Here is a 17,690-nt window from a genome sequence, read left to right as displayed (position 1 = left end):
GTTAGGAGTCTTTGTGGATCTGGACCTAAGTGACTTGCCCAAGGTCACCCAGGAACCCTGTGGCAGAGCAGGAAACTGACCCTGGGTCTCCTGAGTCCCAGGCTAGCTCTTCAGTCACTGGCCTACCCTTCCTCTCTATCATATTCTTTCATATTTTTTAAAAAGTTATAAATAAAAAAGGGTATCAGAAGTCCTACTGACCATTTAGCTAGCCATTATTATGTTAACAAAGGTATCCCTCCACCCGGAAAGCCATTTTGTTCCATACATTTAAGAAATACCACCAAAACCACATTTTTAAAAGTACATATATAAAGAATAAATGTGGATATGGTATAAAGCAGGAGTTGGCAACCTCTGGCTTGCGGGCCAGGCCAGTTCGTTTACCTGCCGTGTCGGCAGGTTCAGCCAATCGCGGATCCCACTCGCCGCGGTTCGCCGTTCCAGGCCAATGGGGGCGGCAGGAAGCCGCGACCAGCACATCCCTCGGCCCGCAGGGCTTCACGCCACCCCCATTGGCCTGGGACGGAGAACCGCGGCCAGTGGGAGCCGCGATTGACTGAACCTGCTGACGCGGCAGGTAAACAAACTGGCCCAGCCCGACAGGGTGCTTACCCTGGTGAGCCACGTGCCAGAGGTTGCCGATCCCTGGTATAAAGGTTTCATTGGCACTCATACGGAATAAACTGCATAAATCACACACCACAGACACATTCTCAATACATACACGTATATATTTCTCTTTCATATAAAATACCTAATACCATATCTAAAATTTCAAGAACTCAAGCTAAGTTTTGAAGTTCTGAATTGTACTTACCTAATCGTCTAAGGTTAGGAAGCATATGCACAACAAAAAGACGATAATCAGACTCATTTTTAACTACAGGGTTCAGACGGAGGTCCACTTCCTTGAGTGCAGTTAAACTATGAAGTCGAAATATTTCTGATAGTGATGAAATGTGATTGTAATAGAGATTGAGCTTTTCTAAAAATATGAGATGCTGAATACCCTGTTAATGTATAGAAAATAGAAACCATATTAGTTTGTACTCACATATGACTTGAATAAACTTTACGTTTTCATAGAGTGAAATACACTAAGTCACTGATATAAATCAAAGCCAGGCAACTAGCGATTTAATAGTCTTTACCATCTGCCTGTAGCTATTTGGTGGCCTATGTGAAACGAGTTGCTGGTCTCAGTCTAGGTTCTAGTGCACACATGAACATTTTTAAAAGCCTCACAAACAAAAATCACAAGCGACATTTGTTATTTTTTTTTGGCTGTATCAAAACTATCCTCCAAGAAGATATTCCTTCCAGACAAGAGTTGTAACTGAGTGCTAGAGCACTTGGGGACAACTTAATAACTGTTGCCCATGCCATATCTGTTATGTGCATATAAAGCCCTTCTGTCTTCTAGTGACATCTTTAAATATTTAAAAATTTCTAGTGATTTCTTTAATTTCTTACATTTTTGAAGTTAACATTATTTTGCTGAGCAACATGAACAATTAGTTAAGAGTGGTGAAATTTAAATGTAAACTGAGCACCTCTTAAGTACACCTCTACCTCAATATAACGCTGTCCTTGAGAGCCAAAAAATCTTACTACGTTACAGGTGAAACCGTATTATATTGAACTTGCTTTGATCCACCGGAGTGCGCAGCCCCGCCCCCCCGGAGCACTGCTTTACTGTGTTATATCCAAATTTGTGTTATATCAGGTGGTGTTATATCAAGGTAGTGGTGTATTGACATTCATCAATTTGAGCTCTTCAAGCTATCAAGAAATGTTACAGATATTATGTAAAATGAAGTAATATAGCATATTGATGCTGTTCTTCACAAAAAGGGTAGAGATAAGCGATTACATACTTACACTTTGTTCCTGCAAAGATTTAAGCACATGCTTACTTCTACCCACATGAAGAGTCCTGATGACAATGGTTGAACTCTTGTGTTTAAATTAAGCATGAGTATAAGTCTTTTTAACCTGAAAAAAGGTGATGGATTGATAGCTCTTGAAACTAAAATCCTCCTTCAACTACAAAGGTGCTATAGCACAGGCTTGGCAATGCATGTTTCCCCATACTAAACCATTGAAATGCCACAGTTTTCAAGAAAGACAACCTGTAAATTTAATATGTTTAAGTTCAGACTCCATGCCAGCTTTTGCTGAGACTATGACCAAGGGTGCCAATTATAATCTGGACTCCAGCACACTTGGAATTAGACTAAAACTACAAAATCGTTTCACACAGTGCTCTGAACAGCCACCAGAAAATATTTTTTGACCACTAATCCAAACTAGATTCAAAATTGTCATTTGGAGACAACACACTCTGTAGTCTGTTACCAATCCTCCAAATCCATCCAACTCCATTTACTTGTAAAAAAAACTACTCACAAGTGTTTGCAGGATCAGGGACTAAATCTGGATCTGCATGCTGTGCTGGTGATGGAACAGGTAGTGAGCCTGCTCACAAAATACTTATTTGCTTTACAGATACTGAATTTCAAGGTTATCAGAAGGTAAACTAGCTCCCCCTCCACTTGTACCCTCCATTATTTTTCCATAAGGTACCAGGTTTGCAAAGCACAAAAAAACCCGATATTGTTCCAACCTACATAAAACCCTCAATACGACTGCCCCAATCCTCTTGTCCCTTCTCCATGACTTCAAGATCCAACCCAGTTCCTATTATATACATCTTAAATAATCATTTAAAAAAATTAAACAAATCACGTACCTCCAAGCTAACCAATGCATTGCGAGAGAGGTCTAAGGATTTTAGGCGAGTGAAATTTTTCAGAGAATTTCCTAAATGAGTAATCTTTTCATGATAAGTTCCAGGAAGAGACAATGATCGGACATCAGCTACAATGAGAAAATGTGAAACCTGAATATATTTATCATAAGAAAAATTAAGTTATTGAAATTATTCTAATTATTTTAAATACACCTGATATTGAAGTGACAGACAATGCATGATACATGTTTAAATTTTTTTAGTGATTTTAGGATTGTGTGTGTCAACGACTTGGAGAATATTTATCATTGGCAAGTGGAGCTAACAATGACAGGGATTGGCCTCCTTGTGCCTATGAGGGCAGATTTTAAAAACTGCCTGCGGATATGCTACTTGGTAGAACTGCAAAGAGGACCTAGACAGAGATAACACACCTTCCATCTGTAATACTTCCCACCAAGCTGTCTGCATGGAAATTGAGCCACAAAGGCAGAGGACAATCCCACAGAAAGCAACACTTCCGCTTCCATTCTCAAAATTCTAATGACATTCACATGTGGCCAAAGAGGGGTACACCTGTAAATTACGGTATGTTTCTTGCAGTCAGATTACATCTATATTAAATTTTGACCAGAATATACCTATTTCAACTAAATAGATCTGTGGCAGTTTCTTATGAAGCCACTAAATTACTACACTAAAATCCAGTTTCTAACCAACAGTTATGCCATGTTCTAATGGATTTATTGGCATGTACCCAAGCAGCCTTTTTGTACTTGTCTTCTGGGTCTATGTGATGAAATAAAACCTCTTCCCTAGGTTTTTTTTTGTTGTTTTTTTGTGTTTTTTTTTAGCAGAAACAGCTTATATTTCATCAGATAAATAACCAAATGGCCAAAAAACCCAAGTGCAGGTCAAATGGGGCTTGACTGTGATGGACTGTAAGCACCTGCTGAGCATACACACTGTTCCCATAGAAATCAATAGGACATGCTCAGCACCTTGCTGCAGACATTTAGCACCTTTTGGATCAAACCCTCACAATTAAGAGCAAGAATGTGCTTTACCTGCTATTCCTAGATCAAATAACATAAAAGTATTATTAGTGATGTGCTCAGGGCTGTTCTGTAGTGAGGTCAGATCACGGCAGAAGGGTGGATCAGCACTTTTGCAGCATGGAGGATGCTATTTTGTTCTCAAAATGGCATGCTTCCCATAGCATGATGCATTGCAAGATCATGCCACATGAAACATTGCATTTGGTAGAGCAAAATGGCATCCTCCAACAGCAGGAACTCATGTAAATTGTACATGCAAGGTCATACCACATGGAGGATGCCATTTTAGGATAAAATGGATCCTCCGCACAGCATGACCCTACAAGCACCATGTGTGTGAGTTCATGCTGGTAGGGGCATTCTGGTAGATGCCCTTTCAGGACTACACCACTGCCTCAGGGATGTCAGAATTGAATAAGAAGAAATTAAATGGTCATCTATTCTCCTCTGTGTGCAGTTGCAGTTAAAAAGAAAAGTCACTATCGTAAAAAGTCTGCTTAGTCATACAAAAGCAACAGTGAGCAGGAAGATTTCTATGATAGATAGGGAGCACAATGCCATTGTGATGGGGGCATTTACCTCACACAGATGGTGAAACAGTTAAGGTGGGCTGGCGAGGCCAATTAACACACCTGATTTCACCTACAGGGTGGGCCAGGCCTATTTAAAAATGAAGCTCGGCTAGAGAGGAGTTGGGTGGTTTCTATAAAAGGAGGAAAACCAAAGCAGGAGGAGGCTACATGGAAAGACCTCTGCAGTCCCTCTCTGAGTACCAGAGACTGTATGCAGGAGGTACAGAGATGTCACTGGGATGGAACATGCTCTGCCAGTGAGCACTGGAAAAAAAAAGGGGGGGGGGCAGGACCTGGACTCCAGGAAAGAAATCCAGCAAGGCACTCAACTGAAGAGCTTCAGGAGGGAGTTTATATGCCTGGGGCAGGTTCTGATGGAAGAGTGAAAGGAACTTCTTGAGTGGACTTGATAAAAGCCAACAGATAGGCAGACAATATTAGGGATAGACAGACGAGGAGGATCCAAAGAAGAGGCAAGGCTCCAGGGAAGTAACTTGTGAGAGTGAGCATTCTCCAGAAGAATAGAAAGCTGGGGGAGACTCCAGGATGGACTAAAAATTTAAACCTGAAGGAAGGGGCAGAAGTTGCTTTCGTTTTGGTTTGTATTTCGCTTTTGAGTTTGGTTGAAATACTCCAGGGAAAAGTCCTAGGGCCAGTATTCTGACAGAAAAAGGGAATGGAAGAGGAGCCCTGGAAGGGCAGGAGATGTCATATTGATGACCAGTGCTGTGTGGGACAAGGTCCCTTTGGGACGTTGATACTGTGGAAGAGGAGAGTCTTTAACGTGGCCTGGCTGGAGATCTGAGTCACAGGAGAGACACTGCAGTGCCAGAGTGGATGTCAGCAGGGAGTGCTAGATGAGCAAAGACTTAATACCCACACCCAGCCATAAGAGGGTACATCAGTAATGAGTCCACTCTTCTATGGCCATTTAATACTGCAGAATCCAGGCTTGATTTGAAGAAAAAAAAAAAGGTACAACTGGGTGCTGTGGGTACAACCCACACTAAGTGCTAGTCTACACTAAGGTCATGCTATAGTGGTGCAGCTGTAGTGCATCTGGTGAAGATGCTCTCCTATTGACATAATTACTACACCTCAATGAGAGGTCAGTGGGAGAGCATCTCCCAGCAACACAGTGCAGTGTAGACACTGTTTTAAGTCAATGTATCCTGTGTCACAAAAGGGTGATTTTTTCACACTCCTGAGTGACTTAAGTGGTAGTGTAGATAAGCCCTTAGTGGAAATGTGGTATCATACCACACTAAAGGAAACACTGGGAGCTTCTGAGCATAGCAATGCTGAATCATAGAATATTGGGGTTGGAAGGGGCCTCAGGAGATCACCTGGTCCAACCCCCCGATCAAAGCAGGACAAATCCCCAGATAATTTTTTTTTTAACCCCAGATCCCTAAATGGTACCCATGTGGTTTTCCTTACGTGAAAGTTTTGCAGCCACTGCTTGTCATCCCAGATGTGCATGATAATGTGATCCCAACATTCAGTGCTTGTTTCAAGAGCTCAATAGCAGTGTTCCATTGTGGTCACCATCTCCATGAATGCCACAAACAATCTCATGTCGTAGCTACTAGGTGTGATGAAATCAACATCAAACTTCTCTTGCCTTTTTAGTTTAAGGAATAACTCCACTGCTACATTAGTGAGAGCGAGTAGCATAGAATCATAGACTATCAGGGTTGGAAGGGACCTCAGGAGGTCATCTAGTCCAACCCCCTGCTCAAAACAGCACCAATCCCCAGATAGATTTTTACCACAGTTCTCTAAATGGCCACCTCAAGGATTGAACTCACAACCCTTGTTTTAGCAGGCCAATGCTCAAACCACTGAGCTACTGGAAGTTGACCACTAGGAGTTCCTAAGCATATAGATCAGGGGCGGGCAAACTTTTTGGCCAGAGGGCTGCATCAGGTTTCGGAAATTGTATGGAGGGCTGGTTAGGTGTGGCTCAGCCCCCACCCCCTGCTTCTCACCCACTGACACCCCCCACCCCCGGACTCCTGCCCCATCCACACACCCCTGCTCCCTGTCCGCCCCCAGAACCTCCACTCCTGATGCCCCCCCACCGCCCCATCCAACCCCTCCTCTCATTCCTGACTACCCCTCCGGGACCCCTGCCCTATCCAACCACTCCTTCTCCCTGACCACCCTCCGCTGCCCCATCCAACCCCCCGTCCGTCCAGACTGCCCCCCGGGGCCCCCTGCACCCATTAACTACCCCATTCCCCACCCTCTGACCACCCCACCCCGATCCACACCCCCACCCCTGGCCACCACCCCAAACTCCCTTGCCCTCTATCAAGAGAGCCACACATGACTGTCTTTGTACATCTGAAGTCAGGTTACTGTTGCCCAGAGTTTTTCCCAATTTACAACTGAATTAAAACAGTCTATTCTTCCAAGCTACTCCTTTTCATGTCTAGCATGCTAACTTACTTCTCGTTCTCGACACCCAGGCACTCCTTAAGACATGCTTTTTCTAGGGGTCTTTCAATGTTAACCCACTTTAGGGAGAAGTGCATTGGAAAACACAAAGGAAGATATCTGTATCCCTTTGAGTTTGGATCTTCACTTAAAAAAAGAAAAACAGGCGTACTTGTGGCACCTTAAAGACTAACAAATTTATTTTAGCATGAGCTTTCGTGAGCTGCAGCTCACTTCTTCGGATGCATGCTAAAATAAATTTGTTAGTCTTTAAGGTGCCACAAGTACTCCTGTTTTTTTTTTGCGGATACAGACTAACACGGCTGCTACTCTGAGATCTTCACTTAGTCAGTCAGTGTGCTATGTTTTACCCGTGCTAGTCTAATTAGGATTGTGAGGTACTCAAACCAGCAACTGATCTTTCTCTAATTTCATATAGTACCAAGTGCACAGATGGTATACCAATTAAAGAAAAAACATCAGTCTGATTACACTATCCTGACTGGAAGTGAAGTGAGGAAGGAAAGGTAATTCTACTGGCTAATGGGCCTCCATCTTACATACTCATCTACCAATTCCGCAGAGTTTTACACTCGCTTTGCACTGGAACAAATGACTATGAGTTGCAAAGTGGAAGATTATGCTCATCATAACATGAGCCACTACAGCTGTTGGGCTATATACTGCTATGAGATACACTGGTGTAAGACCAGAGTAATATTTTTAATTTGATCAAAGTTACTTTGGATTAAAACTAGTTTAAGTGACAGCAGTATTGGACTCTGAGGGTACATCTACTCAAAAATTAAGCACCCGTGGCTGGCCCAAGTCAGCTGAATTGGGCTCCCAGAGCTCAGGCTGTAAAACTGCTATGTAGATGTTTCGGTTCAGGCAGAGCCCAACCTCTGGGACCCCATGTGGGGGGAGGGTCCCAAAACCTGGGTTGGAGCTCAAGCCCAAATGTCTACACAGCAATTTTTAGCCCTGTAGCCCAATTTAGCTGAGCTGGACCAGCTGTGGCTATGTTGGGGTCTTTTATTCCAATGCAGATGTACCCTAATACTCCACTTTTTTCTGCTTGAAAGTGGGGCTTCCCAGCAGCTTTTATAGATGGCATAAAGCAATGGTTTCTGGCTCTAATAATTTGGAGGCCACCACAGATATTTATGGAACAAGAAACATGAGAGGGGGCCAGATCCTCCTACACAGTCTACTGTAAAATCACCATATATCAGTTAACTGGGGATTCCCCTAGTTAAACACCTAGCCAGTGATATACTGCCTCCAAAGTCCCTGTTGTAGGGAGCATGTGGGCATGGTCCAGGGAAGAGGGGCATAGCCAGAGCACAGCTGGACTATGACAATTGTATCTGTCTGATGCTCAAAGGACCAGCCCCCTGTGTAGAACCAGGGAGCTCTAAAAGTGCTATAAAGTCATTGCTGCCCCCTCCCTTATGATGTGGGATTCAGGCTGCTCCGATCACAACAGCTGCCATTTTAAAACCCAGAACGGTTTGAACACGTGGGTGGGCTCACGGCAAATATATGTATAACCAAGCACATCCACACACGCACATGGCCACCACCAGATCACAGCTGACCATCATTGCCATGGTCCCAAGCCTCAACCACTTGGGACGGCGGTGATGCCCTCCCCCGCTGTGCCATAGCAACAGGCCGGGCAGCCACCAGCAGCAGACACGGGCACAGCCCTGTGACTGGCAAAGCCGAGTGCTGCGAGAAGGGCTGGGCGTCGTGGCCAAGCTGCAGGCTCCCAGCTCTGCCATGTCCCTGTTTGGGGGCTCCTGGTCTCCCAAGTGGCCCTGCTCAGGGGCCTTGCCCCAGGCCGCAGCCCTGCTAACCTGGTGCTGGGGGGCATCTGACCAACCACAGGGCCCAGCAGTCACCAGCAAGAGCAGCGTGACGGGGGACCCCAGTAAGGCCAGCCCCGCCCCCCCAGGCGTGGCCACGCCCTCATTCCCACACCGCCATAGGACGGGCCGGGGCAGCTCCCGACTGGCGCGTGCAGCGAGTCTTAGCCCCGCCCCCCACAGACCCTGGAGCCACGCCGGGTGGGAGAGGGTGAGAAAGGGGAGCCCCAGCTGCTGTCAATCATCTCCTCCCATTGGTCAGCGGTGCTCTGGGGGCGGGACCACTATACAAGCCCCGCCTCTTGTTTTCCAACCCGCCTAGTGCCGCCGGATTAACGGTTTTAAACCGCCATCGAGGGGAGGGGAGGGGAATAGCGGGGGGGGAAGCTGCTGCCTTCATCTCCAGGCTCCTGCCCCCGGCGACCATCCCTGCCGCCCCCTGCTCGAGGAGCGGCGCCGCCAGGATGGGAGCTGGTTACCGAGGTTCTGGTGCCGCAGAGTGACTCGCTTCCGAATCGCCTCCTCCGTGAGCGCCGCCATCGCTTTGAAACACTGCGCATGCGCCCTGACGTCCTGATGCTAATCGCCTCCTGAGGGGCCAATCAGGGGCGGGGCTCTGCGGGGAAGCGCGAGCGGCGGGGGCGGGGCCTGTTGCAGGCGGCAGCCCCCTGAAGTGCTGGGGCGGGGCTTAGGGACTTGTCTGTGCCCAGCCCTGTGCTGGGGGCAGCCCGTAGCGCGGGGTCCGTGCTGTGGACTCCCCTGGTTGAGAGCCCGTTCCAAGGCCCATTGAAATCAAGGTGCAGCAGGCCCCTAGACCAGAGCCTGACCTCCCCTACCCAGCTGTGCTTCTCTTGTTGGCTCTCTGGGCATTGATTGGCTTATTTATTTTATAGGGGGAGCAACACTGACTTCCCCAAAAGAGCACTTTGGAGAATGAAAAAAATCCAAAAACAACAATCCCAAATCCAAAGGGGAAGTCCAGCTCAGACCAGTGATTAGGTTGGAAAAATAACTGCCCTGCTTCTGGGCATCTAAGTACTCTGCTGTGTGAAGATAATCTGATTAATTTTTTCTCAGACTGAGTCATTCCTGCCCATTAAACAATTTTGTCCTCTGACAATTTTTATATTAAAAATCAATTTCTATTCTTTATAACAATAGATAGTGATGAGTTACCAACGCATAATTTTTACAAAATAGTAGTTTTCAGGGATGGAAAAAATACACATAGCCAAACCTGTCTTTCCTAAGTCTCTTAGGGCTTGTCTACACTACAGGACTATTTCGAATCTACTTAAGTCGAATTTGTGGATTCGACCTTAATAAGTCGAATTTGTGTATCCATACTAAATACACAAATTCGAACTTCTGAGTCCACATTCACGGGGCCAGCTTCGACTTTGGAAGCGGTGCACTGTGGGAAGCTATCCCACAGTTCCCGCACTCCCGCTGCCCATTGGAATTAGGGATTTCCCCAATGCATGCTGGGGGGAAAAATGTGTCGTCATTGAACCGTCAATCCCGCCCTCCCTCTCTTCCTTGAAAGCGCCGGCGGGAAATCTGTTCGCGCCCTTCTCTGGTCGGTTACAGCGCGGACGCCACAGCACTGCGAGCATGGAGCCCGCTGCGATCATCGCTGCACTTATGGCCGTTGTCAACTCCTCGCACGTTATCGTCCACCTCTTCCACAGTCAGATGCTGAGAAACCGGGCGAGGAGGCTCCGGCAGCACGGTGAGGAGAGTGGCGCAGACCTCTCAGAAAGCAGGGTACACCGGGCAGTGGAGATCATGGTGGCAATGGGTCAAGTTCATGGTGTGGAACAGCGATTCTGGGCCCGGGAAACAAGCACAGACTGGTGGGACCGCATAGTGCTGCAGGTCTGGGATGACACAGAGTGGCTGCGAAACTTCAGGATGCGTAAGGACACTTTCCTTGAACTGTGTGACTTGCTGTCCCCTGCCCTGAAGCGCCAGGACACAAGGATGCGAGCAGCCCTGACTGTGCAGAAGCGAGTGGCCATAGCCCTCTGGAAACTTGCCACGCCAGACAGCTACCGGTCAGTAGCGAACCACTTTGGCGTGGGCAAATCTACCGTGGGGATTGCTGTCATTCAAGTAGCCCACGCAATCGTTGAGCAACTGCTCTCAAAGGTAGTGACTGTCGGAAATGTCCAGGTCATCATAGATGGCTTCGCCGCGATGGGATTCCCAAACTGCGGTGGGGCTATAGATGGGACTCACATCCCTATCCTGGCACCAGCCCACCAGGCCAGCGAGTACATTAACCGAAAGGGCTACTTTTCAATGGTGCTGCAAGCTGTGGTGGACCATAGGGGACGTTTTACCAACATCAACGTCGGGTGGGCGGGCAAGGTTCATGACGCGCGTGTGTTCAGGAACTCTGGTCTGTTTAGACGCCTCCAGGCAGGCACTTTCTTCCCGGACCACAAAATAACGGTTGGGGATGTGCAGATGCCTACAGTGATCCTCGGGGACCCGGCCTACCCGCTAATGCCCTGGCTCATGAAGCCCTATACAGGCGCCTTGGACACTGAAAAGGAACTCTTCAACTACCGGCTGAGCAAGTGCAGAATGGTGGTGGAGTGTGCTTTCGGACGTCTCAAGGGAGATGGCGGACCTTACTGACTCGCTCGGACATCAGCGAAAAGAATATCCCGTAGTTATTGCTGCTTGCTGTGTGCTCCACAATCTCTGTGAGAGCAAGGGCGAGACCTTTTGGCCGCTTGGGAGGTTGAGGCAAATCGCCTGGCTGCTGTTTATGATCAGCCAGACACCCGTGCTGAGAGAATATCCCAGCGGAAGCGATATGCATCAGGGAGGCTTTGAAAGCGAGTTTCTCGCAGAGCAGGGTAACCTGTGACTGTCCACTTGATTTTAAGAGAGCCTGATCATAAACCAAGTTTTCCCCACTTCCCAAGGACGTTTTAAAACTAAGGACATGTTTTAGTAATTAATAATAAATCTTTCGTTGACTTTGCATTTCTGTTTCTTCGTTGAAACATGGAAGCATTCTGTGCTGGTTAAGGTGTGCACTGATGGGTGGGTTTGAAGGAAGGTTCGAGGGGTGATGTCCTTGGATAGGGGTTACCATGACGGCTGTGGGTTTGGGCGTTGGAAGGGTGGAGGGGTGTGGGGGAAGGGTGAGTATCTGCCCCTGGATGAGGTCTCTTTTTGGGGCTCGGGGCACCGGGGAGGATCGTGACTACGGTCCAAATGCATGTGAAGGAAGCCTGCCTTTACATTCGGGGATGTCAGGCACCAGGACCCTACACATCAAGGAAAGACCCGGGGCAGCATACACCACACAGACTGTCCCTGGTGCCTAGTGACTGCAGTCTGTGTGTGCCCTGCAGTTGACCCTGCCCCCAAGTCTGTACCCTGGTAATGTGGGCTATGCACTGTAATTAAAAATCCCCACAAAGTCTTCTGACACGAAACGTGACGGAAACAGAGAGTAACAGCAAACCGCTTTTAATAATGTTATACACAGTGGGGTTGAAACTTGGATTTGGGACTGGGTGATCCTGTAAGGGAAGAACTTCTACAAATTTACAGCGCGAGAGGTGTCTTGTACATTAGCGCTCTGCTGCGGTGCAGTGACAGTTCTCACGGCCCCTACCGCCCCTCCTTCTTGTCACTTTGGGTGAGGGGGGGACAGGACTTCTTGGCGTTGGAGGGCGGTTGCAGATGCACTGCAGGGGGGCTCTCTCCTCCTGCCTGTGGTCTTGCAGAACATCTACAAGGCGCCGGAGCGTGTCCGTTTGCTCCCTCATTAGACCAAGCAGCGTTTGAGTCGCCTGCTGGTCTTCCTGCCGCCACCTATCCTCCCGTTCCAGGTGTGTGCGATGCTGCTGACACAGGCTCTCCCTCGACTGTCTCTGCTCTGCCGCCTCCGCTCTGGAGCTGGCCATCAGTTCCTGGAACATGTCGTCCCTTGTCTTTTTTTTCGGCGTCTAATCTGAGCCAGCCTCTGCGAGGGGGATGGCGAGGCAGTCCGTGAAGGAGCCGAAGCTGTGTGATGCGAAAAAGTAGGTGATTTCCTTGAACAAATACATGTTTGCCAACAGTAAACACAGTCTAGTCATTTTCAGTTAAGGGAACCAAGTCTCAGGAGATCTCGGAACTAGTCCGAGATTTCGGAATACGCTCTCATTGGCGGCGCGATTGCACTGGATAGCGCACAAGCGAGGAGAGACAGCTGCATCCCTCTTGCACAAAGTCCTGGTAAGCCTTACAGTACAGACTGCTTATCAGATAGTGCTTAGCTGTGCTCTCCTGCTGGAGGCAATGTGCAAAGCAGAAAAGATGAGCGTTATGCGGCATCTCCCGCCAGTGACCGCGAAAGACCCTGTATGCTTTTCCTCTGAGGCCTGCAACACGTGGCTGTTAAGCGAGGTCATTCTTATGCAAAGTAAAACTCTGTTAAGCGAGGTCATTCTTATGCAAAGTAAAACTCTGTTAAGCGAGGGTCATTCTTATGCAAAGTAAAAGTCTACCATGCACAATAGTAACAGTACACTAATTCCACTAATTAGATGCAGCACTTCCACAACGACATCACCCTGAGGCGTGTCAGGCGCACACAGAGAGCGGATGTTAATAGAAGCCCTGCACAGACCAGGACCCTACGCTGCCATGCTCGTAGAGGCGATGGTCCCCTCTACCTGAGGATGGCATGGCGCGGAAGAGTGTGCTTCAACGGAGCACCCAATAAAGCACCTCTCCCAAGAAACCTCTTGCTGAGGCTTTTCCAGCTGCTCTCTGAGAGCTTTTTGAAATATCCCCAGAGGACTATTGCTCCATTGCTGTTTGTGTAGACCTGCTGTTTGTTTAGTTTCATATTTAAAAATGTTTATATAGTATTTCTATTTTTATATAAATCCCTGTTTCTTAAAAAAATAAATGTTTCCCTGTTTGTAGCACTTACCGCCTGATCCTTCCCTGATTCCGAGTCCTGGTTAACGGGCGGGACGGGTGGTAGGGGATCTCTGTGAGGGTGATGAAGAGATCCTGGCTGTCAGGGAAAGCGGGAGTGGGTTCGATGTCGCCTGCGCCGTCCTCTAAAGACCCTTCCTCATCTTCCCCATCGGCGAACAGGGAGGGGGAACTGTCCCGGTACACTATTCCGTCCTCGGAGTCCACCGTCACTGGTGGGGCACTGGTGGCAGACCCACCTAGAATGGCATGCAGTGCCTCGTAGAAGCGGCATGTCTGGGGCTGGGCTCCGGGCGTCCGTTGCCGCTCTGACTTTTGATACCCTTGTCTTAGGTCCTTCACTTTCACGCGGCACTGCATCGCATCCCGGCTGTATCCTTTGTCTTTCATGGCTTTAGAGACCTTCTCGAAGGTCTTGGCGTTCGCTTGTTGGAGCGCAGCTCCGAGCACAGACTCCTCGCCCCACACAGCGATCAGATCCTGGACTTCCCGGTCACTCCATGCTGGGGACCTCTTTCTATTCTGGGATTGCCCGGACTCCTCTGCTGGAGAGCTCTGCATCGTTGCAGGTGCTGCGGAGCTCGCCCCGATGTGCAACCAGAACGTCAGATTCAAACCGCCCAGACAGGACAATGAATTCAAATTTTCGCGGGTCATTTCCTGTGTGGCTGGCCAGAGAATCCAAGCTCGGAATGCTGTCCAGAGCGTCAACAGAGTGGTGAACTGTGGGATAGCTCCCGGAGCTGCTAAGTTCGATTAGCATCCACACCAAGCCTAATTCGAGCTAGCAAGTGCGAATTTAGCGTTACTCCACCTGCCGGGGTGGAGTACCAAATTCGAACTAAAGAGCCCTCTAGTTCGAATTAAATGGCTTCCTGGTGTGGACGGTTGAGCGGTTAGTTCGAATTAACGCTGATAAATTCGAATTAAAGTCCTAGTGTAGACCAGGCCTTAGGTAATTAGAAATAATATCCAATATTTTCAAAATAGAGCTTTAGTCTTCCTCTTGAGATGTGATGGGAACCATCAATTCTAAGAGCAAAGACATTCCTGTTTCTTTTTTTTTTTCCCTCACATTGGTTTCACATGGTCTTCTTAGATTATGCAATGTCACCGTTAGGACAGTACACATTTCACAAAATAGTCTGTGACTAAAAATGTAGAATTTTATTAAATATGAGATAGCTCAAACATCCCAAATATATCTATAAAAAACCCCTAGTCATTCCAAAGATTAAATTAGCTCTTTTATTATAAAACGTATTACTGAGGTTTATCAAATTCAATATTCAGCCTCATATAGAACAATGAAAAGTTTAAGTTAACAGTACAAATACGACAAACTTGTGAATGCAAAGACAAATATACAGAGTAACAGCTTTAATTTTTACTGGCACTTTTGTTCCATTTCTTATACAAAATATATAATTTGTGCCTTATACCTGTTATATGGCTTTTTTCTTATGAATTATATAATAGCAATTAGGCCATATGTGGAAAAACAAATGTCTTCATTTAAAGATTTTCTTAAATTTGGTATTAAAAAATACCTTTGGGGCAATATACACAAACCACATTTTTGTACGCACTAACATGAGATATAAAGTAAAATGGAAACATATTTCATTGACTGAAGAAGATCAAGAAGAAAGATAGCAGAACCTCCAGTTCATTATCTTTACAATTTTCCACAAGAAAATCTTAAATAGATATTACTGGGTACCAGACTGTCAAAATACCTCAGGTTTTGCTAATCAAAGTAAACTGTGCAAATGCTACAAACCATCAGCTAAAAACGGTCCCACATAATATTTTTGTCACAAATTACAGAAGTACCGGAACAGTATATGCAAAGATAACAGTTATGAATGGATATAACTTCCTCTGCCTCCTGGTCTATATACTTAGACTTAGTAGATTAATTAAATCTTTCAACATATGCCAAGAAATGGGTACTAGTATGCCTATCAGTAGCAAAATGAGAAATTCTCATAAAATAGGAATCTAAAACATCTCTAGCATATTTGGAATGGCTAAAAGAATTGTCAAAATACAACTTGGATGGAGAAAAAAACTTTACATCAGCAACAAAATGAGAAAAAAATATACTAAAATTCAGTGTCATATGAAGGTATTAATGTAATTCTGCATAATATAGCTCACACAAAATTTAAGATTTTGCAATGGGCCTTTCCTTTATTAAAAATCAAATAATAAAGGAAAAGAAAATAGAAGCTGAAAGCAGAAACCAATAATGCTGTCTGTTTTCATTCCTCTGACCCCCTTGATGTCCTGAGATACAATGAATTTCATTCTCCATTGGCTTACACTCCCTGCATCTCCATTCATTTTAATGAGATAGTACCAGGTGTGAATCAGTGAAGAATTTTGACCTCTGTCTTTCTGCCTTTTGATATGCTCTTACATTTTTTAACAATCTTGTTCACTAACCTTTGTAAATGATTTTCCTAAAACATTTTCTCTGTTGACACTAGAGAAAGATAAGCTATCTAAGAAGTAATTAGCCATGGAATATTGCTATGAGAGACATATTTTAACTGCATTGATCTGCATTGATTTTGGACTGGAACAATATGATTGTGACTCAACATATTTTTTGTGATCTAGGAATTCAGTACAGATGAATGCTTATAAATCTTACTTTGTTGAATACCTCAGGTGAAGTTCAGACTTACTTAATTCTGATTTGGTACAACAGGTTTAGTCTCAAGTTTAGGTAAATGAAATTTTGAAATTTTTTTAATTGTTACTTGATCAAATTTTTAGTTTCATTGCAAAAGAAAAGCTGTGTGTGACCATCTTAAAGTAGCTAGCCTTTTCATCAGCACCCTCTTCCATCCCTCTCTAAGCAACGGTGCTAAGTGAAGTTAGACTTACTGAACATGGACTGCCAGAACAGCTCTTTTATTCTTTTTAAGACTGGTACCACATTTGTCTCAGTCCCTCTCTTTCTATATGTCTTTTAAAAATTAGTTGCCCAATACTCTGCAAGGACTTGATCCAACTCCCACTGGTGTCAATGGAAGATTTTCTGCTGACTTGGGTCTTGGAGCCATTTCTAAATTATGGCGTTGGAGCCATTTCTAAATTATGGTTGATAAAATAAAGGTAGAGAAGCTAGTGCTGAGCACTCAGCTTTTTCTCAGCACAATCAGAAAAATAAGCTTCCAAATAGGGCTGGATCCTGCTCCCATTAAATTCAACAGGAGCAAGATTAGGCCCGTGGTGTGGAAACGCGCACTGAGCTAAGTAACATAGTAAAAAATTATGTTTCCACAGAAATAAGCACTGCTGAGTAAGAGTGAAATAAACCTTGGTACAGTGTGTGGACAGAGGCCATAGTCAGGACACAGTGTCTTAAAAGTATAATTATGTTAAGGTACAAATGTCTGTATAACAGCCCTTTTCCTTATTTCAGGGTACTCTTGAGGCATACACTTTAGAATGCTTTTAGTGTAGAATAGCTAACCTTAGGAGAAAGTGAGAGACGAGGCTGTCACAGTGACAGGTACAGACAAAAAATGCTTTCAACCATCCCCATGCACAAGTATTTCTTCATACCCAACTGCTCTGGCTCCAGGCAGTTCTCACAACTCTCCCTACACCCTTGCAGAATTGAGTCCTTATTCAGATAATATCCTTATCACCCTGGGACACCTATTATTTGAACCCAAATGTTGATGTGTATATATATATTTAGTTTCTCCAGGACTTCCTTTACCTGCTTTTTACCAACAGCTGTCTTAAAGATCTTAATTACATAGTGATTGTCCTTTCCTCTTCATTGTTCTTATAAAAGACCTTTTAAAAAAAAGACCTTTTTATTTATTAATGTCTACTACTTGCTTTGCATATCTATAAATTCTTAAACATTCTGGGCCTGATTCCCCTCTCATTTATGTTGGTTTTACACCACTATAGGCAGTTGTGTTTTCCCCAGGAATTGAAATTAGAGGGGTGTTTGAATATACTGGGGGGAGGGCGGGGTTGGAAAATGACTAAATTGACAAAACTG

General features: G+C 45.6%; 2 protein-coding genes across 19 annotated transcripts in view; one reads left to right on the top strand and one right to left on the bottom strand.

Annotated features, from left to right (window-relative positions):
• CEP72 (centrosomal protein 72) overlaps window positions 1-9,294 on the bottom strand; it is a 62,977-nt gene extending 53,683 nt beyond the window's left edge. For all 5 annotated transcript variants that reach the window (XR_005594866.1, XM_039526823.1, XM_039526824.1 and 2 more), the window contains exons 1-3: window positions 9,178-9,294; window positions 2,756-2,883; window positions 821-1,013 (exon numbers count right to left, since the gene is read on the bottom strand). Coding sequence is in view for 4 of the 5 variants with exons in the window: in XM_039526823.1 (XP_039382757.1) it covers window positions 821-1,013; window positions 2,756-2,883; window positions 9,178-9,238 (382 nt within the window). In the remaining variant the exon portion in view is untranslated. The remainder of the gene's footprint in view (window positions 1-820; window positions 1,014-2,755; window positions 2,884-9,177) is intronic.
• Window positions 4,372-17,690, top strand: part of SLC9A3 (solute carrier family 9 member A3) — a 215,276-nt gene continuing 201,957 nt past the window's right edge. For 3 of the 14 annotated variants that reach the window (XR_005594864.1, XR_005594865.1, XR_005594861.1), the window contains exons 1-3: window positions 4,385-5,360; window positions 7,267-7,354; window positions 9,592-9,697. The gene's annotated coding sequence lies outside the window, so the exon portion shown is untranslated. Of the gene's footprint in view, window positions 5,361-7,266; window positions 7,355-8,928; window positions 9,225-9,591; window positions 9,698-17,690 lie in introns of those variants that run through there. The other 11 variants (XR_005594862.1, XR_005594863.1, XR_005594859.1 and 8 more) reach the window with 9 other exon arrangements.

The sequence above is a fragment of the Mauremys reevesii genome, linkage group 2 (assembly GCF_016161935.1).
Source record: "Mauremys reevesii isolate NIE-2019 linkage group 2, ASM1616193v1, whole genome shotgun sequence".
Lineage (NCBI taxonomy): Eukaryota > Metazoa > Chordata > Testudines > Geoemydidae > Mauremys > Mauremys reevesii.
Note: the sequence above shows the minus strand (reverse complement) of the source record. Positions and strands in the feature narration are given on the sequence as shown.